This window comes from Papaver somniferum, unplaced genomic scaffold (assembly GCF_003573695.1).
Source record: "Papaver somniferum cultivar HN1 unplaced genomic scaffold, ASM357369v1 unplaced-scaffold_80, whole genome shotgun sequence".
In the NCBI taxonomy this organism is placed as follows: domain Eukaryota; kingdom Viridiplantae; phylum Streptophyta; class Magnoliopsida; order Ranunculales; family Papaveraceae; genus Papaver; species Papaver somniferum.
In genome coordinates, this window is record NW_020650971.1 from 2,710,547 (window position 1) to 2,735,368 (window position 24,822).

General features: G+C 35.2%; 1 protein-coding gene and 1 non-coding gene across 2 annotated transcripts; both read right to left on the bottom strand.

The window, feature by feature from the left end:
• Nucleotides 1-2,662: 2,662 nt before the first annotated feature.
• TRNAH-GUG lies at nt 2,663-2,734 on the bottom strand. Its single transcript has one exon. It is a non-coding gene; the product is annotated as a tRNA-His (tRNA).
• A 351-nt stretch (nt 2,735-3,085) lies between these two features.
• Nucleotides 3,086-6,813, bottom strand: LOC113345074 (pectin acetylesterase 5-like). Its single transcript, XM_026588942.1, has 12 exons — nt 6,527-6,813; nt 6,321-6,403; nt 5,496-5,625; nt 5,284-5,360; nt 5,064-5,153; nt 4,790-4,914; nt 4,629-4,689; nt 4,485-4,538; nt 4,281-4,358; nt 4,095-4,194; nt 3,802-3,947; nt 3,086-3,572 (listed from the first exon to the last, which is right to left on the bottom strand). The coding sequence occupies exons 1-12, from the start codon at nt 6,741-6,743 to the stop codon at nt 3,447-3,449; spliced, it is 1,287 nt and encodes a 428-aa protein (XP_026444727.1). The 5' UTR covers nt 6,744-6,813; the 3' UTR covers nt 3,086-3,446.
• Nucleotides 6,814-24,822: the final 18,009 nt, after the last annotated feature.

The following is a 24,822-nucleotide window of genomic DNA, read 5'->3' on the forward strand; positions in this document are numbered from 1 at the left end:
CCTTCCTCCTGAGATGTCGTACAAGTTCCCCACCAAATTTGTGGCAACTTTTGTCCGCAATGCCAAATTCCACGGTTGTGCCAAACCCTAATTTGGCCACACCAAGGGCATATACGAGCCATGCAGGCCATGCCACCATGCCACCGGCCACCAAACGAAAGGTAGACACCAAACTTGTGGCAACTTTTGGGAGCAATGCCAAATTCCACGGTTTGTGCCAAACCCTAATTTTGGCACACCAAGGGCATACACGAGCCATTCTGGCCATGCCGCCATGCCGCTGGACGCCAAACAGAAGGTAGCCACGATGAACGGCTACCCTTCCTCCCGAGATGCAGACCTCAGCCGTACAAGTTCGCCACTGTGCCGCCAAACCCTAATTTGGCTACACCGCCAATTCTTTGGCCACGGCACACACTTGGCTATGCCAATTATTTGTCCACGGCACCAAACCTTAATTGGCCACGCCAAGAGAAGGCGCAAGCCATGCCAGCACCACGGCCACGCCGCTGGCTACCAACGAAAGGTAGCCATAATCAACGGCTACCCTTCTTCCCGAGATGCAAAATATCGGCCGTCGAAGGTCTACACCGAACCAGCAAGCCTCTCAGTTCTAACTTGCCACACATAGCAACATGATACACGTTTTCCATGAAAACACTCGAGACATCAAAACATGTCACAAACTGGGGGATGCTCATCAGGGTATTGGTCTGGCGGTTTACAGCGCGCGGCGTGCAAAACGCCCATTACAAGAGTGTCATAAGAGTGAGGCGGTTAGTAATGGCAAGAAATAATGGTGAAACATATCCTCATTATGGAAACATCATTTCCAGGCGTTACCCGTTACCATTTTCTTCCACCACTCAATCGCTTCCACTTCTTATGAGGCCAGGGTACGTTTTATTGCGGCTTGTATAAATAGGTCTCACCTATTTCCACGAAAGACAAGTTTTGGTCCGATAGGCGAGGTATACTCGGCTCGAAATACCAAATATGTATAATCCAATTCTATATAGCAAACGAATTTTGTCTCAAAGAGTAGGATATAGAGTAGATAGACTTTTGAGTGATAGATAATTTCAAGTCTCCACATACCTTTTTGTTGATGAAGTTTCACCGGTTCTTTGAGTAGTTCTTCGTCTTGTATGATGAATCTCCATGGAGTTCTTGAGCTCAAATACACTTTTTATCCTAGTCCGAGACTTAGCAATAGTAGACTAGAAATCAAGACTTATAGTTTTGATCACTAACATTGACAAACATGCTTGAGATAGCAACGCATGGGAGTTCGACCGAGAAATGCTCTAATAATCTCCCCCTTTGTCAATTTTAGTGACAAAACTATCAATACATATGGAATACAAAAAAAGATAAAGAAACTTTAGTAGCTCCTATTCCAGATGCCTAATCTTCAACATTATTCGAAATCTTCGTCACTTCCAAGTACTCCAATGATCCCAAGGGTTGTAAGTTCAGCATCACCATTGTTGAAGATCCGTAGCTATAACAATGAGAAAACATAGTTCTCGATCATTGTTATTCAGTGTCATAGTATTATTACATAGTGTCAAAGTTCAATTGTATCACAACTTTAACAATAATACTATGGTGATATGTATCACTCCCCCTTAGTAAATACTCCATCTCACATGGAAACCACTCCCCCTCACATATCCGAAAACCATATGTATTTGTAGTGTGAACTACATTAATTCTCCTCCTTTTTGTCAATAAAATTGGCAAAGGTACAAGAACGGGATCATAATGAAATTTCTGAAAGAGACATTTCATGACTAAAAGAAAAAATACATACCAACTAATTTGGATTAAATCATAAAGCCGAAGCTAAATGCATTCATCAAGGAGTTTAAAGATACAAGATAACCCCTCTAATATTCCACAGTCGCACACCCCTCAAGATATGACCATTAAGCACAAGTTCAAAAGAACTCTCCCCCATTTGATGTCATTCCCGAAATAATAACAAGAGCGACCTTAATTTCAAAAGAAAAGAAGGATTTCATTGGACATAACAAATCAGATACCACTAGTGGAAAATGGGGTTTTCCCAACCCACATCCGCGACTCTCGTTGACCTTAGTTTGACCCTTGACTAATGAAGACCGTCTCTGATATAAAAAAAAACACGGAAAAGTTCCCAATCGGTTAAAAACTGTCCCTGAATATATACTATTTTAGCCTTATTCAGGGACCCATGTCGCTACCCATGATTAATGATGTATATGTAATTAGATGAACGGTTGAAGATGCTTGAGATTTTGAGCCATTGATCGAGATGATATGGATGGCTGGATTGTGAAGAAGAGACTTCGTTAAATCATGTCTCCATTAGAGGAATGAAAATGACGAGGAGGATAGATCTTTTATTTTTCTAGTTACTTTCACGAAGCTTGTTAGGGGATGTCAGACGAGAAGGATAGATGTTTCCAAGCTGATGCTTAAGTGAGGAGATCAATGAGGGTGTTTTCATCATATAATGGCAATGAAAATGACGACAACGACCATCTAGACAGTAGACTGAGACCAGTAGAGGAAACTAAAATGCCTCTTTCTCCAAAAAGAAACCCTGGCATATATAATACTACTACCTTCGGGTCCTGGGAAAAACGAAATAGAAAGAAGAAGAAGAAAAAGGAATTGTGGCTGCTGGGATTCGAGCCCAGGTCTCCACGGCCACAACGTGGAATTCTTACCACTAAACTACAGCCACACAGTTGTTCCTGCTGTGCACAGATAAACCAGCAAGATTTTGGTGCACAGCAGATTCTTAGAATTGAAATGCCCTTTGGTCACTAAGCTAAACTTGGGTTATAGGCCAATATTTTATTTCTATAGTACAATTTGAGTGACGTGTGTTTTACGTTTTTTGGCAATAGTGTTTGATTCTTGAGGTGCAGCGGTGAAGATTTCGGGTCTCGAAAATGTAAAATTCTAGTCACATGGAAATTTTCGAGCAAGTAAACATATCTTGTGTCGAAATGTAAAATTTTAGACAAACATGCAACTTCTGGGGCACATGGTAATTTTTAACCATGTTCCTGCTATGATGGGAGTCATTTCCAAATCCATAATACTTGGCAAAAGACGTGCCTTTGCGTATCATACAGAGATCAAGGCCCCAGAAATGAAGATTTTGGAACTTGTATATTCGCAATGTTTGTAGTTTGACAACATATAAAAGAAAGAATGAATACTATTTAGTATAGTTATGACCAAGGCAACGACTGACATGCCTTTGGAAATCATACGCACAATTTTCTGTTGGCATTGCAGAAGTTGAAAAGAATACAAGGATCTGAATTTGCAGCTCCCACGTGTTCTGATTTTCAATACGAATGGCCCTGCGAAGTTTCTCTGACGCCCAATTTTCGTTAAGAGCCAGGTTCTATCTCGTCGCACATCAAGCATACCTTGATCTAAGCTCATCTTGATTTATGAAAAGAACTGAAGTCCAAATTGTGACAACTAGGATTGGAGGGGTATGGCCCATCAATTTCCTTAACAGCTTTTCTGTCGAAATACCAATCCCCAACTGCTTCTGCAATTGTCTGTTGAAAAAAGTGTCAAAGAGGCTTTAAACACATTGTATGATCTCAGAACAATAACACCATTTCAAGCTATTGTAAGTGTTTCAAAATCAAAACAGAACATTGGGTTTATATCAATCATTCTCTGTTACAGGTATGCACATTTAAGACTTGTAGAATCATGCATAAATTAACAGTGAATGACAGAACTAGGGTAACTCCGAAGATACAGAGTCAAGCAAATTATCACCTTATTGTTGATTCTCGGAGAGTCCACCGAATGCCATGTGTTAGTTATCCATGTCTGGCAATGTGAAAAACATGAGTTTATGAACATACCCACGTTCCTGCTATGACGGAATTGGTCCAGCTCCTTTAGCATAGAAATTCGGAATCCTGTAAACGATAGGTTATTAAATGAGTGACTAAGACAGAATATTACCGTGCAGGGATTTCAAATTTGGCCACATATCCCCTGTTAATAGACGGCAGGAATAAATCTTTACAGAATGTACGAATATCTAAATGTAAGTAGGGTATTACCATGCAGTATCTCAATTTGATTTGGATTACAATCCTTAATATTCCGTTTGCATTTTAACCAACTATGATCTGCTGTAGATGGTGCCAAAATGTTGTGTATCTGATAATAATCAAACCGTAAACATTAGACAGTTTCTAAAAACAGAATTCCGAGAAACAAATGAAGATGATATGTATACTTAGTACCTGCCACCAATCGTAAGAAGGATTCACAAGAAAAACTGGCGTCTTTATGTACTTCACAAAATTTTGGGGAAATAAACACTGGAGACAGCAATTCAAAAGACGTTAGAGCTGTATGATAGGAGGTACACAATTTACAACAGCAAAGGAGCAGAAAAATATGGTAGATACAGTCAACAAATACATATATATGAAAGTGAGACCTGCCTCGGATGATTCCATTCTCGATGTACAGTCCTTCGGTAAACTATTTGTCACTCCCTGAGAAATGATAATAATACAAAATATTGATAAAAACAACCATTGAACTCAGATGACCACATAAGCTCTTCTTTAGATGAAAAACCACACCTGAAGATTTGATACAGCCCGATAGAAAGATCGCATGGTCCGCTCTCCAGAAACGTCTTTCCTGAAGAGGCAGCAACACAGTGTGCAATAAATAGCATAAGTTACGGTGGAGAAATGAGCAGAATAAATGTTTGAAGTACATTGGCATATCGCATACATACTCATCCAAGAAAAATCCTGCATCTGAGAGACATTTGACATTAACTTCTTTAGGCAGCATTTCTTGAAAATCATCACAATGTATGAGCGTCGCCAATCCTCCAGCAGAGCAGCCGGAAAGAAGAGCCTGCATATTCCCAATCATTACATCAATACTGAAGAAAATCAAAGGTATAGGAACCTATGGCAGGAGAGTTTTAAATACAAGCATCAACTTTTTAATGTCAGCTGCCTCACTCACTGGAGAAAAATATATGTATGTTTTCAAGTACAGACCTGTCGAGCATTAGCCAAACCTAATGAAAGGAGTTCCTCCATGACTGCATCCCAGATGAGCTGACCTCTAAAAAAGAGTCCCGAACTACTCTATACCAGAAAAGGCAATGGAGAACTGTAATTATTACTTAAGGATACCTTCATAGTGATGTGAAATCAACTAGGACAATACAAAATAAAACATCTTAAAGGAATGCTCAAAATTTTCCAGTGAATATACCTCGGGTTCACTTTGATTCCCAGCAAATGACGCCCCATCACAATAGCGTATCTTTACTCTGTTCCAGTTAAAGAACTCTAAAGAATGGAAGAACAAAAAACGCGTCTAAGAAAATTATACCTACCGAAAAGTAAAGGTTGAAAAGTTTATACTTTATACAACATCAAGCATACAAAATAACTACTAAGTGCTTGCAGAAGTAGATGTATTACCAGGATTCTGTGACTCGATACTGCTCAAAATGCCAGTAAAAGGAACTTTAGTATCCATAAACTTTGACGATCCTAACGCAGTCCCCTTGCGTATACTACACTTGTCCACCGTATCGCACCAACCACCGCCCTTGACAAGAAAGAAGAATAAAAAAAAATAAGCACACCATGTAAACAACAAGCAACTCCATATCATTTTTAAGGAACACATTAGTTTGTCGTCTTGTACAAAAAGCAGAAATTGAATTCATCAATAATATGTACCAGGACTAATATCATCAACGTTAGTCCCCTTTAGTAAAAAAGTGTTCTACAAAAGGATATCACCATTGGCAACCCAATTCAAGCCTACCAACTGCCGAGCCACAACAGTTTCTTTCTATGTCAGTATTAGCCCTTTACGCCACGAGAACTTCCATGACCCCAAATGAAAGTCTCAACCCGTACATCAAACCTAAAAAGCTGTTTAAATGGGGACAATGCAGTTGTTTACAGTGCTTGCAGTATTCCATGACCCCGATGAAACTGTCGAAACATAACAATTAAACTTCTGTGTGTTTGATTCGTGGCTTACTACAGTGTACACATAGTCCCACAAGGGCTCATAAATATTGCCCCCACCGAACAGCACAGACGAGTCCTAAACAGTGTCACTCATATGGACCAGGACTGCAGTGAATTCCTCTAACTACATGACCCCATTTTCACAAATTCATAAATGCACCCCACAAATAGTCTATATTTGTCTCTCAACTACAAATACAAGAAGTGGTTCAACAAATCCGAAGTGTAAAACGTAGCAATGGAATTACTGTGTGTATGTACCTCAATGTGAAGAAGCCAATTCTCAGAGCCAGAATCAAAACCCTTGCTGAAATGATACCCAGGTGAACTCCCATCTAAGCAAACTATCTCCCAACATCCAAAAATCCAAAACTTTAGCCCAAATTGCACAAGTTTACACAAAAGAAATTGCCCCGAATCACAAAATTAACTGAAAATTCACTAATTGAGTTAAGAAATTGGATTACCAGCTCCTTTTTGCTGAGCGTTCTGCAATAAAATCAAATCAACAAGTGACTCCTCATCGAGAAGAGGAGTGGTTATCTGGTTTTGATTAGGAACTCGATCTGATGATGAAGATGAATCGAGAGTCAAAATGATAGCTAATGAAACAACAGTGAACCCAATGGCTGATATTATCCATTCCTTTTTGCCCCATTTTGACCAGAGCAGAGATTTCGCCATGGATGATGATGATGATGATAAGTTTACTGCTTCACTCTCTGATTAGAGAAACACTGTTTGGGTAATCAGAAGTCAACAACCACTAATAAGGATTTGATTCGTGATGGACCGATCCTGGTAAAACGGCACGACTAATACTCCAGGTTGGACCAGTCGGGCTTGTAAACCGGAGAGTATGGGCTTCTCATGGAAGCGCACTGTTGGGCTGGACTAGGGAGGGGGAAGTTTTCAAAGCTGACAATATAATACTACCAAATAATCCTAAATGGAGTACAGTAAAGTAAGTTAGTTTTTTTTTTCTGTTAATTGTCTGCGTGGTTTTTATTTTTTTTGTATTTTTGTTAACGTTGGTCTAGCTATTACTGTTTGGTCCAACAGTAAACGTTACTTTTCGAATTTGATACCTGAAACACCGTTTGGTTTCCGAAAAAATCAAAAGGAAAAACAAATCATTTTCAGATTTACTTTCTCACTTTTTTATTAGTTCTCAAATCTACTTTCTCTCTCTTCTTTTTTCTTTTCTCTGCTGCGGATGATAAAGGATAAAGTATATATGCGATAAGACGATGAAACGACGAAGTTTTTATGTATTTTTCTTCTCAGTTGTTGTTTTTATTGTTGAAGATGATGAAAACAATGAAGATGATGAAGCTTTTATGTTTCTCTGTTGCAATATGATGAAGATTTATATTTTGTTGATATTTGTTTTTCGATTTCAAATGAACTTTCAATTTTTATGGATTTTTGTTGTGTGTTCATTTTAAAGAATCAACTATGTTTTGAACCTTGAGTTAGTTTTTTTTTTATTAGGTGTTCATTTGAATGAATGAACTCTGTTTTTGTTGTGTTCATTCGAAGCAATGAACTTTGTTCTGGGTTTGGATTAGTTTGTTTTTGATTAGGTGTTCATTTTGACGAATGAACTCTGTTTTTTGCTCATGATATTGAACTTTTGACTAGGTGTTCATTTTGAAAGAATGAACTATGATTTTTGTTCATCACAATGGACTTTGATTGGGTGTTTATTTGAAAGAATGAACTCTGATTTTTGTTCATAATAATGAACTTTGATTGAGTGTTCATTTTGAAATAATGAATTCTGATTTTTGCTCATAAAACATTGACTGTGTATTCATTGGAAAGAGTGAGCTCATTTTTCAAATTTGGTTTAGTTATGATTTGATTAAGAGTTCATTCGAAAGAATGAACTATGTTTTTCGTTCATAATGACGAATATTTTGCTGCATGTTCATTTTTAAAAATGAACTCGAATCTAGAAAAAGCGTTATCAAAACACCTGATTTTTCATTGAACAAAATGAGCTCTTACAAGAAAATAAATAGGAAGTTAAAAGTCCATCGGAGAGATGAATGAACTCAAATAATTACGGTCACGAAGCATTTATGGAAATCAACACAGAAGGGTATTTTAGTCTAATTAATATTTTAAAATAATTATGGACTAAACAAAGAATGCTTTTTCCCGCTCGACCAAACAGACTTCGGACCACATAAAAAAGGACCGTACAATAATCTCTCCTAACTTTAATAATATCTTTGTTTCTGGAAAAAAAATATTACCACTTTTTTATCAAGAATACAAAACAAAGCTTGGCTAAGTTTGCTTGTGTTAGTGGTGGTCCAGATTTGTCCTCACAAAGATAAATCAAAGGTTGTGGTTCTTCCTGCCACACCATCCAACTCGCACGTGTGCCATTAATTCCAATACATAAATCTACGGCTGTAATTTTTCCTATAAAACTATCATTTAATGACCCATTAAGAGAAATCTAATATAATAAATATAGTAAATGATTAATATAATAAATTCCTAACTAATTAGTGTTTCACACTAATTGCTGATAATAAATTATTAATTAGTTCCTCATAATAATGTTTTTTCACTAATTTCTCATAATAAATGACCTGTTAGTTTTTTCATTATAAATTTTCCTCTAATTAATTTAATAAATTTGTATCTCATTAATAAATAATTTTATTAAAAATAAAAATAATATCAATAGATATTAGTTGCGATAGTAGGTGGTGGAAGTGGTGACGGAGGTCGAATGGATCACTAACCTGATAATATCAGTAGATATTAGTTGCGCCACGGGTTCAACCCCATAAACACATAATTAACCACCAATCTAAGGAACAAGTACAAGGGACCTGGATCTGTCTGTTAACTCGTTTAATGGATAAGTTTATATTTTGCTTATGCAATCCCATTAAGCAAAATCAATACTAATTCTTTGTTACTTCACTTTCTTATTATTATCATTCAACTACAATTACAGCTTAATGGAGACTGGGTTCCTTCAAAAAGGGAAAAAAATTACCGTGTTCTCTTAATCTTCTTTCATCAAAACGTAAATCTCTGAGCAATAAAATTATTCCGATGTAATAATATTTGAAAAAAATCCTTTCTTGTGCTTCATTTATGAATTTTTTGGGTTTCTATCATTTTTTTTAATTTCATTTGTTGTATATTTAGCTGAAGTATACATTTTCAAAGATATGCTAATTGATTGTGGTAATCTCATGATTGAAATTTAGGGATGTAGGTATTATTTTATTAGCCAGATTATTAAAATTTGGCTATCACATGTCGTCAGGTTTTTAATATATTAATGTGAGGTTTTCTCAAGTACCAAATTTTCCTTTCTGTGGAAGTATCATTTTGGTTTTATCTTGATAGACACACCTAAAGAGAAACTTATAAAATTATTTAGATTACACTGTATAATTTGAAAACCGATTGGTATTTACAAAATGATCATATACGAACGCCTCGTTTTTCATGCTTCCGTTTCAAAGTCCAGAAGGATTTGATTATAAACTATTTTCAATTAATAATCAAACAGAATAATACCTAATTTATGTAACACCATTACTTAAATCCTAGGTAGGTCCATTAATTTATTGTCGGGTTTGTTCAACTTAAATATTAATATAAGTGTTTTACTAATTGGCGTCTCATTAATTTCTGATGATGAATGGTATATTAATTTTTCATTTCCCTTAATCAATCTAATAAATATATAATAAATAATAAATAATTTTAACAAAAATTATATCAAAAGACATTATTAGTGGTAGTGGAGTAAGTAAGGGTGGTAGAAGCGGTGGTGGGTGTTAGTGAGTGAGGATGCGGTGGAGTAGTGGAGGAAGTAATATTAGTGTTGGTGGAAGAAATAATGGCGATCAGCAGTTTTTATGGTGGTGGGTATCGGTGAGTAGTTGTGGACAATATTAGTTTTGTGTATATACAACCCGGGTAACATTGTATCGTGAAAGATATAATCGGTTATGTTTAGTAAGATAGACACATGCAGATACCAAATATTTCAAGGATGATAACATATCATATTGGAAAAAATAATCATGACCGCTGGATCTTCCAAACAGTACTCATGCTATCTTTGGTACCTGATTGTATAAATCATGTTTTTACATAAATATTAAAGAAAAATGTAACAAGGAAAAAATATAATTGAATAAATTAATTGACCATTCAATTTTGTTCAATCTAAATTTTATAGATCATGTTTGTGATTAATCAAAATAAAAATTACACAGAATGGCCTATGATCGGTGGACGCTGCTGGTGGTGGTAAAAAGGGTTGTAGGAAATCGTTTTATGATGGTGGAGGGCTTTGTTGAGTAGTAATAGACTATTCTAATCTCGTTTTGTCAAAAATGGGTAACATTATAAGATGTGGATGATCGTTCTAATAATAAAATAAACTCGGTTAGAATACATGAAAAAAAATAATAATAATAATAAAAAAGAAACACCAGAATGTCACGTTATATGATAGTTATAAATGAACGGCATGAGTCACATTCAGTACACAAAAAATTACTTATTATTGATCCCTGACATTACGACACAGGTTACATCGTACCTAGGTATGTTTTCTTCCTATTTCTTTGTTCTGTATTACAAAGCAAAACATCACTAAGTTATGTAAGATAAAGATATGTCTTGATTATTACTTCCAATTAATAAATCCACGTTTGAGATCAATCCCATGAACACACGCTTTAATTGAGAAAGAATGCATTACATATTCTCTTGTTCTTATCTCAAAAGTCAAAATCAGAGCGTAGAAATTTGGTCGACTGAAAATAAAAAACTTACCTTCGATAAAACTAAAGAACTGGATCTCTCTCACACACCCAGCGGGAGAAACGAAAATCAGAAAGAAATTAAGAAGGAGAGATAGATTGAAGAGAGGAAAAAACTTAAATCCAAAAACATACTTATACTCAATCTTCTTTCCATGTTCTTTTAATCTTCTTTCGCCTAAAAATACATCTCTGAACAATCAAACTACGTTGAGGTAACACTTTTTGAGAAAATTCTTTCTTTCTAGGTGCTTCATGTACGAATTTAAGGGGTTCATTTATTGAATTTCATTTGCTGTATATTTAACTGAAAGTATACCTTTCCAAATGTAGGCTAATTGATTACGATAATCTCATGGTTGAAACTAATGGGTGTTTGTAGTCTTTTTTTATTAACTAGATTATGAAAATTTGGCTGTCGCATGACTCCAGATTTTGGGTTTCAATGTATTTGGAACTTTTTGGTCTAGAAAGGTGAGAAATATCATTTTGCTTTCATCTTTATAGGGACATAGAGATAGAATTAAAAAATTATTTTGATTACACACTATAATTTGGCAATTGGCTGGTATTTACCGCACACACACACATGCACACACACTCGGATGATAATGGTAACCATTTTCTTCTCAATAACTTAACGATATTTTAAGGATCAACCCATTCTCTAATTCTTATGTTTTGTTTAGGAAATCAATATATGTCGCATAGACCTTGCAAATTTTGAATTATGTCCACCTAGGAAAACACAAAAAAAATAATGAAAATTAAAGCAAAATAATGGTGTATGGCACAACTAATTACCATCAATGTCACTAAAAGCTTTCTTGATCTTCAACACGCATCCAACATAGTCTTTTCAGACATATGGTTCAGTCAGTCGAGGTTTCTATATGATTAATAAGAATCACGACACTTCTTATATATATTTTTGTTACATTAAATTGAACAAAATAATCTTAATGATTGTGCACTCTTATTATATTGTTATGATAATACTATTTTTTGGAGAGATGGGTTTAAAAAAGGGCATAGCTCTAATCCAGAGACCATGAGTAAGCATGAAAACAAGAGGAAACTTTTCTCCTCTAAATAAAATTTCGTTTTGTAGAATGACTTCATGATCAGTAATGTTATATTTTGTGCACCCGGATGAGAGAAGCAATATCTGAAAAGCGAAAGGTATAGGTCAGTTTAGGAATCGACTTTTAGGAATAAAAGAACTTTTTTTATGAGAGACAACAACTAGATAGGAGCACTACTTTGATTGGGTAATTCAGTCTCAACGTAACTAAAAAGGGAAAAATATGTGCAAGTACTAATATTTTGATTTACCGTAAAACCATTGTACAATATTTTGATTTTCTTTCTCAATTTTGTTCTTTACTAAGTACTAGGATGAATGGCTATGTTCTCCAATATTTTTATACTTATTGGTAGTATCACAAATATTTGATTGCAATTCGAAAACCGATAGCAAGAGTAAGGAAGTTGTTAGAGCATTGCTCGGTCAAACTCGCATGTGTTGCTATCTCAAGCATGTTTGTCAATGTTAGTGATCAAAACTATAAGTCTTGAATTCTAGTCTATTATAGCTAAGTCTCAGACTAGGATAGAAAGTGTAGTTGAGCTCAAGAACTCCACGGCGAAACATCATACAAGACGAAGAACTACTCAAGGAACCGGTGGAACTTCATCGACTAAAAGGTATGTGGAGACTTGAACTTATCTATCACTCAATAATCTATCTACTCTATCTCCTATCTTGAGAAAAAAATCGTTTTGCTATATCGACTTTGATTATACACATTTGCTATTCCGATCCGAGTTTATCTCGCCTATCTATTTCTCGAAATACGTGTTGCTAAGCTTTCTCTTTGGCCAAGTTCATATTTACCTAGTGACGAAAGTCATGTTATGTTTCAATCACTTTGAAAATTGCTTTGACGAGAAGTAGTTTGTGAATAACAACTATATAACGTCCTTTAAGAATATTTCAATGATTGAAATGAGATTTTAGAATATATAACCATTGATGGATATAAGCATTGTTGTGGAAACACATATATGTATAAGTCCTTATTACTTGAACCGAAGTTTGCGAACTTTGTTGATCAGGAGAATCGGAACAAGAGCCATGAACTCAGTCCGTGAACTGGCAGAAGTTCTCGACCCGAGAATATCTGCTGGAGTTTGAGAACTCCATCCGGGAACTTAAGTCCGCGAACCCAGTCCGCGAACTTGAGTAGGTTATATCTAAAGACGATTGTTTGTGAACTTATACTTATATAAACTAAGGAATGCAAATTGCAAACCGTGGCTATAAATTTCATGAACCGATTCGAGTGAATCAAATCGTTTTTGCTTCGACTGTGTCTTGTGTAGTTACATAAGATTTCCTTGCAATTGAACAACTTTCTAACTAGTTCATGTGAGTCATTTGAACTAGTTATGGTGAAGAAGAATATGGTTGATAGGAAAGTGATCATATGGCTAACCATTGTTGAACCAACAATGTACAAGTTTGGGTACGGTTACACAAACCTAGAAACGTGCATTTCATTTGTGTGTAACAAGCTAAGTTTTCGATCTAATGGTTGAAAGATATTAGCTTGAATCTAATCAGGTTTTCATCAAAAGGTGAATATTGAATGCTTTGTTACCAAGATAACATTGATCGCTGATTTGAAAGATTATATAAGGGAGAACTCTAGCAACTGGGAAACCTAATCCCCACACCTTCCGTGTGATACTAGTTGTGTTATCTAGAGTCGATTCTCCTTTGACCTTTGGGTTCTTCTTAAAAACCAAGTTAACGACTTAAAAACTTCATTGGGATTGTGAAGCCAGACCAATACTACTTTCTTATAGTTGTGTGATCTAATCTTGCATCTTCTATCGTACGAGTACAATCGTAAGGATTGGCTTGAGATTGATATCTCCGATAGGCAAGATATAAAAGTAATCACACACATCTTCGTCTCATCGTTTGTGATTCCACAATATCTTCTTTCATCGCGTCGATTAAGATTATTGTGAGAAGATTGATAATTCTAGGATGTTCTTCGGGAATAATATAAGTCCGGGTTATCAATTGGTTCCCGTTCACATTGATTTATCAAAAGATGGAACAAAACCTTTAGGTATATCTGTGGGAGACGGATTTATCTATTACCATAGACTTTTATGTGTGATACAGATTTGTTTATTTCAAGTCTTCGACTTTGGGTCGTAGCAAATCTTAATTGTGGGTGAGATCAGCTAAGGGAATCAAGTGTGTAGTATCCTGTTGGGATCAGAGACGTAAGGAGCACAACTATACCTTGGATCAGTGTGAGATTGATTGGGGTTCAACTACAGTCCATACTGAAATAGGCTAGTGTTTGTAGAGGCTTAATACAGTGTGTGTTCAATCTGGACAAGGTCCCGGGGTTTTTCTGCATTTGCGGTTTCCTCGTTAACAAAATTATGGTGTCTGTGTTATTTATATTTCCGCATTATATTGTTTATCTTCATAATTGAAATATCACAGGTTGTGCGTTAGTTCAATCAATTAGAATATCCGACCTTTGGTTGTTGATTTAAATTGATTGACACTTGGATATTGGTTTTTGGTACCATCCAAGTTATCTCTCTTTAATCAGACTCGCAGATTCCTATTTTCTTGAGTAAGGATTAAATCGAGAGATTGAGATATTAACTCTTTGATATACGTTTTGAAGATTGAGTCTTATTGATTCTCTTAAAAGTATATTAGAGTTTGTCCATACAGATTGCTAAGGGAAATATTGGGTGTGGTTGTTGTACCCCTTCTTTTTCAGAAGTTACTACTTTCCATTTTTTTATTTGAACGTGCATTGTGAATTTCAGTTTCCAAAAAAAATATTTTTCTCACATGAGCAATTATGTACATCAAAAAATTTGTGTCAAAAAGATGTTACTTGGGTTAGGCGCGTGCAATACTAATCAGCTATTGATCCATGACCTTTTTTTTAATTGTATTATATAGATTTTAGACTTTTGAATTGCATTTTATTAGTAATATGAATGTAATACTAATCAGTTATTAATTAATAATGATATTGATCTACGAACTTCTTTTATACATAGTGTAAAATTTCAGACTCCATTGTTTCTAACGGTAAAGTGTTAGAGCATAGCTCAGTTGAAACCACCAAGCATTGGTATGTCAAGTTTGGTTTTTAGTGATCCAAAACTCATTTAAAGAGTCGCTTGATTATGTACTAGAATCAACTTCTTATAGGTTAGCTTGAAAGTATTAGGATATGAGACATTACAAGTATTGCTTAGACTTGAAGAATGTGAAGAAGTATGGAGCTACAACGACACACATCATCCTTCCACTTGAGGCTAGTGATATTTGACTTGAACAGTTTTATTCCCTAACGTATCTTTCAAGTCGTGCATATTGAAAACGTAACTGCGAAGCATGAATGATTATACTCTAGTTATACATAATATTAAGGAATACAATACGAGGTTTATTGCTTAACCATTAAACTTTGTATATAAGACATCGACATGATCGTTTGAATGCTATTGTGATTATATATGGGTATAAGGTGAAGATTTCATCCTAGGAAACAATGTTTTACATTTGTTTAAAGCAAGTAAATTCATGAACTTGTTTTGTGAATCAAAAGGGAAATCTCCCGGCATTATTGGTATTGTTATTTATTGCATATCTTTTGAACTAATATGTGTGATTAGTATAACTGTTCATGACTTGTTTATGTTCTTGGTAAAACTATTCACAAAGGCCTGACCTTTGTATTGTATGACTTTTATTAGTGAAACCTGAAAAGGCGAGGGTACCCAAATATACCTCAAGTTGAAACTTTTCCTACCTATAAGTCTTTTCTCCGAAAGTGATTGTCTATGGACTGAGTCGAGAAAATGCAACTAATCGGTTCCCACTTCGTGTAATCGTCTATGGATACGAGATCGAGACAATACAACAACGAAGTATGTTTACTTGATATAAAGATTCGGACTTAACCAAACACAATAGGATTTCTTATCAAGTAAATATGAATTAACGTTTGTGTAATTTACTTTAATTATAATAAAACAATTATAATGCGGAAAATAAAAGTAAATGACAAAGCAAGATTTTGTTAACGAGGAAACCGCAAATGCAGAAAAACCCCGGGACCTAGTCCAAAATTGAATACTCTCAGGATTAAGCCGCTACACAAAATTACACCTAACTTCGTATAGTTGAGACTAAGTAACTAACCCTACAGTTCACCTAGTTCCGTTTTTATTCCCACGCCTCCGACTTATGAATAAGTCACGTACTTGGAACAATCCCTTTGGTTCGTACTCCAAACAGTAAAGGAACAAGATATTTGTTTGGTATCAACTCTATTCAACCAAGTGATATGATTCGTACTAAGGCTCTTCCGTTTATCTTAACATAAACTCATTCGTCGGTTCTAGATCTATCTTATGTTCAATCACCCAAAGGTAATCGATTAAGATTAAGCCAACAACACCTTTAATCCGAAGAACCGTGTTGATACCGATCAACTCAATTAATCAATGCAATCTACCACAAGGATAAACCGATTATTAATTGGATCCTCTTTTACTCAAACAAGTATTATGCACACCAAAGATTATAAAACCCAAGTCAGATCTTCAATATCTTCTTTGTCTTCAAATCTTCTTAAATCTTCAATAAAAACCTGCACACAATCACTTGAATCTCTTGTGATCAATCATGCAAAGAACGGAGTCTATTAATAATGGATTATCACAAGATCGTCTTTATAACTAACAACAGTCTAAAGATCCCTGTCGAAACTCTGAACTAGTCTGAGTGAGTCTTATATGATAATAGAAGATTCTCAAGAATAAACAAACTAGGTGCAATCAGATTTCAACCACCATTAGTCAATCAAATCAATCGAAAACAAAGATAAACCGCAATTATCTAGTTTCCCACCAACGGGTCGCGCTAGAGCTTCTCAATCCCAAAGAAGACTTTTAAAAGAGCGGTCGTAAGAGATTTCACCTAATTAGGTTACTCTCCTCTCCGATAGGCGGCTACATCAGTAACAAAGACAAAAGAGGAAGTCTGTTGTTACGAAGGATTAGTTTGCTAGAAGGAAAACTTCGTGTATTTATATACAAGGAAGTTTGCATACCAAGGAATTTCCAAAACCGAAAATATTCTCAATATATTCATAAAAACACAGATTCGGTTTTGTAATTCCTGGAAATGCTCTGTCCAAAACCGAAAATATTCTCAATATATTCATAAAAACACAGATTCAAAGTTTGTCGACATCTTTACTTTGTAAGTTCTCTTTCACACTTACAACCTTGAAACCGATTTTCCACACTTCCAAACAAGTTTAGAATTGGTTCATCTGACTTTCAAGAACTATGTGATTGATCAAACCAACATTCAATCACAATCATGGGTTTACGATTCTACCAAAACAAGTTTTGGTTCTACCTCCATGTGAGTATTACGCATAGTCACACTAGCTTCCCAAAGATTCGGTTGACTAGGTACTAGGATCGGTTCCCCACATATATATGGTATCTAACTTATATGTGTTGCACATGTCCATAGGATCGGTTCCTCTTTCTGCTATAAACCTTGCTGCACTGCATACAAGGATCGGTTCCCCTTGATATACTGCACCTTTTACAAGGATCGGTTCCCATTCCCTTACTAGGATCGGTTCCCTTTCCCCAAGGCAGACATAATCCGATCATACCACAGGTGATTACTTAAGATTGGTTTTACAAATAAAAGTTATACCAATACAAAAGTCAGGACTTTGTGAACAGTTCTTCCAAGAACACAACAAGTTGTGAGCGGTTATACTCTATCACACATATTAGTTGTTCATAAGATATGCAATGAATAAAAAAACCAATAACTCCTGGCAATTTCCTTTTCGGTTCACAAACAAGTTTATGAATTTACTTCCTTAGAACACATGTAAACATTGTTCCCTAGGATGAAATCCTCACCTCTTACCCATACATAATCACATTAGCATTCAAATGATTATGGCGATGTCTTATCTACAAAGTTTAATGGTTAAGCAATAAACCTCGTATTGTATTCCTAATACTATGTCTATCTAGAGTTCATATATGCTTCGCAGTTATGTTTTCAATATGAAGGACTTGAAAGATACGTTAGGGAATGAAACAGTTCAAGTCAAATATCACTAACCTCAAGTGGAAGGATGATTGTTGTCATTGTAGCTCTTTGCTTCTTTGTATCTTAAAGACTTCGCTATACTTGTGATGTCTCATATTCTAATGCTTTCAAACTAACCTATACGAAGTTTAACTCTAGTACATAATCAAGCGACTTTTAATATGAGTTTGGATTCACTAAAATATGACAACCAAACTTGACATACCAACGCTTGGTAGGTTCAAATGAGCAATGCTCTAACAATCTCACCCTTTGTCAATTTTAGTGACAAAACTCTTACATCATACGGATAAACAAATTACAAGAATTCATTACACTCCGCTTGATTCCCGATTCAACAGCATAGTAAAACTGCTTACATTCAATCCTTGAAAATGCCGTTGTTGACATTATAATAACAAAGCTAATACTCCCCATAAGGAAGATAGGTAGATATTCAATCCGCACGTATTTGTTATACCAATCAATATGACATGTTACTCCCCTTAGTCTGTGCTTTCACTCTTTCGTTGGATAAAACATTCAAGTACCAATGTTCTTTTCCTTAGTGATACCAATTAATATAAAATCAATGCCAGTATCACTTGTTTACTCCATATATTTCTCCCCCTTTTTGTCACAAAAATGACAAAGAAACGAAAAAAATAAAGGACAACATGAAAAGAATCTTATAAATCTCATAATAGACTTGCAAACCTGTAGAGTTAGGCGCGAGGGTTCCACACATCATGTTCTGGTAACCAATATCAAAACCGAAACTACAAGTAGTGTTATTTTGATATGTTACCAAGGAAACAATTTCCCGAAACAAATTTTCCCATTTAGTTTAGCAAACCAAAAACAACTAATTACATTAGTCCCTTTGCTAAACCGATTGTTCAAAAACAACCGCTGAATTCGATAAGACCAAAATAAAGATAAACTTCATTTTTCTCATCAGGTTCTAATTATCCATAAACTTAGACCTTTCAATTTTAAACAAACCAAATACTAGGTTAGTTAACTAGCATTTCCTTGTTTAGACATTCGATTAGACTTGAATAACCAAAACCTCACTTTGATAAGACAAACTAAGGTCAGAATTAACTTAGTTTCTTATCCGGAATCGAATTGGACTAAACAACTCATCCCGTACACATATTATTTCCTTAAGCCATAAATAATTCATACAAACCAACATAAATCAACTTGCATAATTATTCACCTCAACCGGAAGCAATTGAAACAACATAGACATTAAAAGCACCGCAATTGCACCGTAATTTTGTAATCCTAAACCATTGAAACTATACAAAATAAAGATAACAATAGTTTTTATTAATCGGAACCAATTGAATCACACACACCTCAATTGTACCGAAATTTTGTAAGCCTAAACGATTGATACCACACAATAAAGCAAGATAACAATAGTTTTTCTTAACATGAACCAATTGAAACACACATCCACACACACATCATGGAATAAATATCAACTGAACCTAAATTTTGTTAAGCAAAAGCAACAAATATATATAATATAAACTCAGGCTTTTCTTAAACAGGAAAAAAATTAACTAACAAGATTGTTGCCTCAAATTTTGCATCCACTTCTCCAATATGATAGCATCTTCGTCCAGGGAGAATTGATATTGAAATATCACCACGTTGTTATCCTTATGTATACACAAAAGAATAACAACACACCTCAACCTTTACCAGAGAAAAGTTGAAAACCTGTTTTAACAATTGCAAGCAAAAGTTAAAAACCGTCGAAACACATATGCTTTTATGCTAAACCAAAAGCGACTCAACATATTGTGACTTTTCACATACTGTTTCTATTAGGATAAAGCCTACCTACTAGGGATAGAACTTAATCCCGCTAAATCAAAAAAAAAGTCACCCAAACCATGAGGGTTCACCATGTGAGATCGAATATTAAAGTAGTAGAACCGAAATCAAACATCCTATAAACATACATAGCAATAAGATACAAGCAATCAAGCACATGCCATTTAAACCAAAAACTATCACAAGAAAAATTACTAATCAAAGAATTTTATTCATAATAGATCAATACAATCAATGAAATAAATTAAAAATTGATGTTTATTATTCCTTGCAACCTAGTCCTTCATGTCCGAGCTGAATGAAGGTGGGTTACTACTTTTCTGCTTTTGAATTTCTTCAAGTAGAAACCCTTGTTGCTTGACCAGAATCTCTTGCAGATGAGAAATTTTCGTGAAGGATTCTGCAAGAGCATGTAATTCTGTCTTTGATTGAACACAAAAATGTGTCAATGCCTCAATACACTGATCTTTATTCAGAGTAGTCTCTCTTTTCTTCTTGCTAAGCCAATCTCCCTTTCTGATTTTACCCTTAATGTCAAGAGATAATCCAGACTTAGTTTTAACATGATCTTTCTGATCTTGCATCTTCTCCAGAGAAACCATTTGATCCAGACCCAAAGTTCGGACAAGGAATGATCAAAGTAGGAGAAGAGACTTTTTATATTTTTCATACTTCCAAAAATATAATATTCCTAAAGATACGAATATATTAAATATCTTCAAATACTAGATATTATTTCCATAATCTACACAAAAGTTCCTTGATTTTTATTCTCTCTCACTCAAAAATTGGCACACGAGATGAGGAAAGAATTAAAATACCGATCAAGTGGCATTAGTATGAGATTTTCTCTCATTATGGAATTTTGAACAACCAGAGTGTTCTTGATCTAGTATAGTATGAAAAGATCTCTTTCTATTATCCCGAACCAACGAAGTATCTTGGGATATACTGAAATTGCACGCGCAACTTTTAGTAATTCTATTAAGACAATTTTTGCATCTTGTCTTATTTCTCCCTTTAACATTAGATGATTTAATAACATCAGAAGACATGTCCATTCTTAAAATGGGTAAATCACTAATGGTGGAGGAAGGAATAAGATTGACAACTAATGCAACATCAATTGTTTCCTCATCTTCAGAATCGTATGACTCAGAGGACTCATCTAGAGTTACAGCCAATGCCTTGCTTCCAGTGAATTTCTTAAGATTGGGACAGTCTTTAGCAATATGACCAAACCCTTTACACTTGAAGGACTACGGCTGATATTCATCATCTTCTTCCTGATCCCTTTTGACAGGAACCCGATCATGCGGTCGAGAAGATCGATAAGTATCCTTAATGAATCTCTTGTTTCTTTTCTTAAAGAGATCTCAAAACTTCCTAGTAATTCATGATAATGATTGTTCAATTTCATCATCATAATTTTCTGCAATCATTTCATTTGAATCATCCAACTGTCTATTCTTCTCCATTTGAGCATTTGGAATTTTTGCTTTAAAAGCGATTCCTTTACTTTGAATAGACTGTGATTCATGATCAAAGATCTTTAACTTACCAACGAGTGTTCTTCGTGTGAGATTTGAAGATCATTTGCTTCTATGATTGCATGTTTCTTAGAATCGTATTTATATGGCAATGATCTGAGAATCTTGCATACTATATCTTTTCAGAAATAGTCTTTCCTGACGAGAAAGAAACATTAATTATCTCAGAGATATTAATGTGAAACTCCTCAAAATTGTCGTTGTCATCCATTCGAAGGTTTTCCCACTCGGAAGTGAGGGTTTGAAGTCTATCTTCTTTCTCTTATGAGTTTCCTTCAAATACGATCTAAAGATTATCCCAAGCTTCTTTCTAAGTTTAATTAACATGTAGACACATGATGTTGTAAGTCACGGGTTGCATCATGAATAATAGCATTCAAACCATCTGAATTCTGCTTTGCAAGTGCCTTTTCTTCGTTCGAAAACTCTGCTAAACGTTTGAGTTCAGTTTCTGAATTTTCTCTCTTTGGAAGAGTATAACCATCGACGACTAATAGCCAAGTATTAAAGTCTCGTGATTGAAGAAAAGATCTCATAGCAGATTTCCACCATAGATAGTTTGTTCCATCAAATCTTGGTGGTACATTAATTGAAGTCGATTCATGAGAACTCTAGTTCATTCTTATAGGTTGGATCGTACCAAACACAGATTGTTAGATCTTTTCGTGGTTGCCTTCTCTGATACCAATTCAAAAGGCGAGGGTACCCAAGTATACCTCAAGCTAAAACTTTTCCTACCTATAAGTCCTTTCTCCGAAAGTGATTGTCTATGGACTGAGTCGAGACAATGCAACTAATCGGTTCACACTTCGTGTGATCGTCTATGGATACGAGATCGAGACAATACAACAACAAAGTATGTTTACTTGATATAAAGGTTCGGAATTAACCAAACACAATAGGATTGCTTATCCAGTAAATAGGAACTATCGTTTATGTAATTTACTTTAATTATAATAAAACAATTATAATGCGGAAAATAAAAGTAAATGACACAGCAAGATTTTGTTAACGAGGAAACCGCAAATGCAGAAAAACCCTGGGACCTAGTACAGAATTGAATACTCTCAGGATTAATCCGCTACACAAAATTACACTTAACTTCGTATAGTTGAGACCAAGTAACTAACCATATAGTTCACCTAGTTCCGTCTGTATTCCCACGCCTCTGACTTATGAATAAGTCACGTACTTGGAACAATCCCTTTGGTTCGTATTCCAAATTGTAAAGGAACAAGAACTCTGTTTGGTATCAACTCTATTCAACCAAGTGATATGAGTCGGAAAAAGGCTCTTCCGTTTATCCTAACATAAACTCCTTCGTCGGGTCTAGATCTATCTTATGTTGAATCACCCAAAGGTAATCGATTAAGATTAAGACAACAACGCCTTTAATCCGAAGAACCGTGTTGATGCCGATCTACTCAATTAATCAATCCAATCTACCACAAGGATAAACCGATTATTAATTGGATCCTCTTCTACCAAAACAAGTATTGTGCACACCAAAGATTATAAAACCCAAGTCAGATCTTCAATATCTTCAAATCTTCTTAAATCTTCAATAAAAACCTGCACACAATCTCTTGAATCTGTTGTGATCAATCACGCACATAATGGAGTCTGTTAACAATGGATTATGATAAGACCGTCTTTAGAACTAACAATAGTCTAAAGATCCCTGTCGAAACTCTGAACTAGTTTGAGTGAATCTTATAAGAGAAGATTCTCAAGAATAAACAAACTAGGTGCAATGAGATTTCAACCACCGTTAGTCAATCAAATCAATCGAAAACAAAGATAAACCGCAATTATCTAGTTTCCCACCAACGGGTCGCGCTAGAGCTTCTCAATTCCATAGAAGACTTTAAAACGAGTGGTCGTAAGAGATTTCACCTAATTATATTACTCTCCTATCCGATAGGCGGCTACACCAGTAACAAAGACAAAATAGGAAACCTGTTGTTACAAAGGATTAGTTTGCTAGAAAGGCAAACTTCGTGTATTTATAGACAAGGAAGTTTGCACACCAAGGAATTTCCAAAATCGAAAATATTCTCAAGATATTCATAAAAGCACAGATTCGGTTTTCATAATTCCTGGAAATGCTCTGTCCAAAAATAACAATCCAAATCTCTCGAAAAATCTAATTAGTAAATTCACATTACTAATTCTGTAATTTCCCTACAAAGTGAAATTAATAACCTTAATTAAAATATTCTTAACTTACTTATGTTTCGATCCTGGGATTCTCTTCCCTTAGCCGCTAAGGAATATCTTTGAACAATTATAGAAATAAACATTCACAGCTCGTTTTCAAAGTTTGTCGACATCTTTACTTTGTAAGTTCTGTTTCACACTTACAACCTTGAAACCCACGTGTTCAAATTTTGTCGACATCTTTACTTTGTAAGTCCTCTTTCACTTACAACCTTGAAACCGATTTGCCACACTTACAAACAAGTTTAGAATTGGTTCATCTGACTTTCAAGAACTATGTGATTGATCAAACCAATATTCAATCACAATCATGGGTTTACGGTTCTACCAAAAAAAGTTTCGGTTCTAACTCCATGTGAGTACTACGCATAGTCACACTAGCTTCTCAAAGATTCGGTTGACTAGGTACTAGGATCGGTTCCCCACATATATATGGTATCTAACTTATATGTGTTGCACATGTTCATAGGATCGGTTCCCCTTTCTGCTATAAGCCTTGTTGCACCCCATACAAGGATCGGTTCCCATTGATATACTACACACCTTACAAGGATCGGTTCCCTTTTCCTTACTAGGATCGGTTCCCTTTCCCTTACAAGGATCGGTTCCCTTTCCCCAAGGCGGACATAATCCGATCATACCACAGGTGATTAGTTAAGATTGGTTTTACTAATAAAAGTTATACCAATAGAAAAGTCATGACTTTGTGAATAGTTCTATCAAGAACACAACTAGTTGTGAGCGGTTATACTCTATCACACATATTGGTTGTTCATAATATATGCAATGAATAACAAAACCAATAACTCCTGTCAATTTCCTTTTCGGTTCACAAAAAAGTTTATGAACTTACTTCCTTAAAACACATGTAAACATTGTTCCCTAGGATGAAATCCTCACCTCATACCCATACATAATCACAATAGCATTCAAATGATTATGGCGATGTATTATCTACAAAGTTTAATGGTTAAGCAATAAATCTCATATTGTATTCCTTAATACTATGTCTATCTAGAGTTCATATATGCTTCGCAGTTATGTTTTCAATATGCACGACTTGAAAGATATGTTAGGGAATGAAACAGTTCAAGTCAAATATCACTAACCTCAAGTGGAAGGATGATTGTTGT

Bases quoted from the DNA above. Each gene is read 5' to 3' on its own strand.
- LOC113345074 (XM_026588942.1), bottom strand. From the start codon at position 6,743: ATGGCGAAATCTCTGCTCTGGTCAAAATGGGGCAAAAAGGAATGGATA. The intron at 4,915-5,063 runs GTCTGTACTTGA...GGGAATATGCAG, and splicing joins GTTTGGCTAATGCTCGACAG to GCTCTTCTTTCCGGCTGCTC. The intron at 4,690-4,789 runs GTATGTATGCGA...CTGCCTCTTCAG, and splicing joins GCAGGATTTTTCTTGGATGA to GAAAGACGTTTCTGGAGAGC.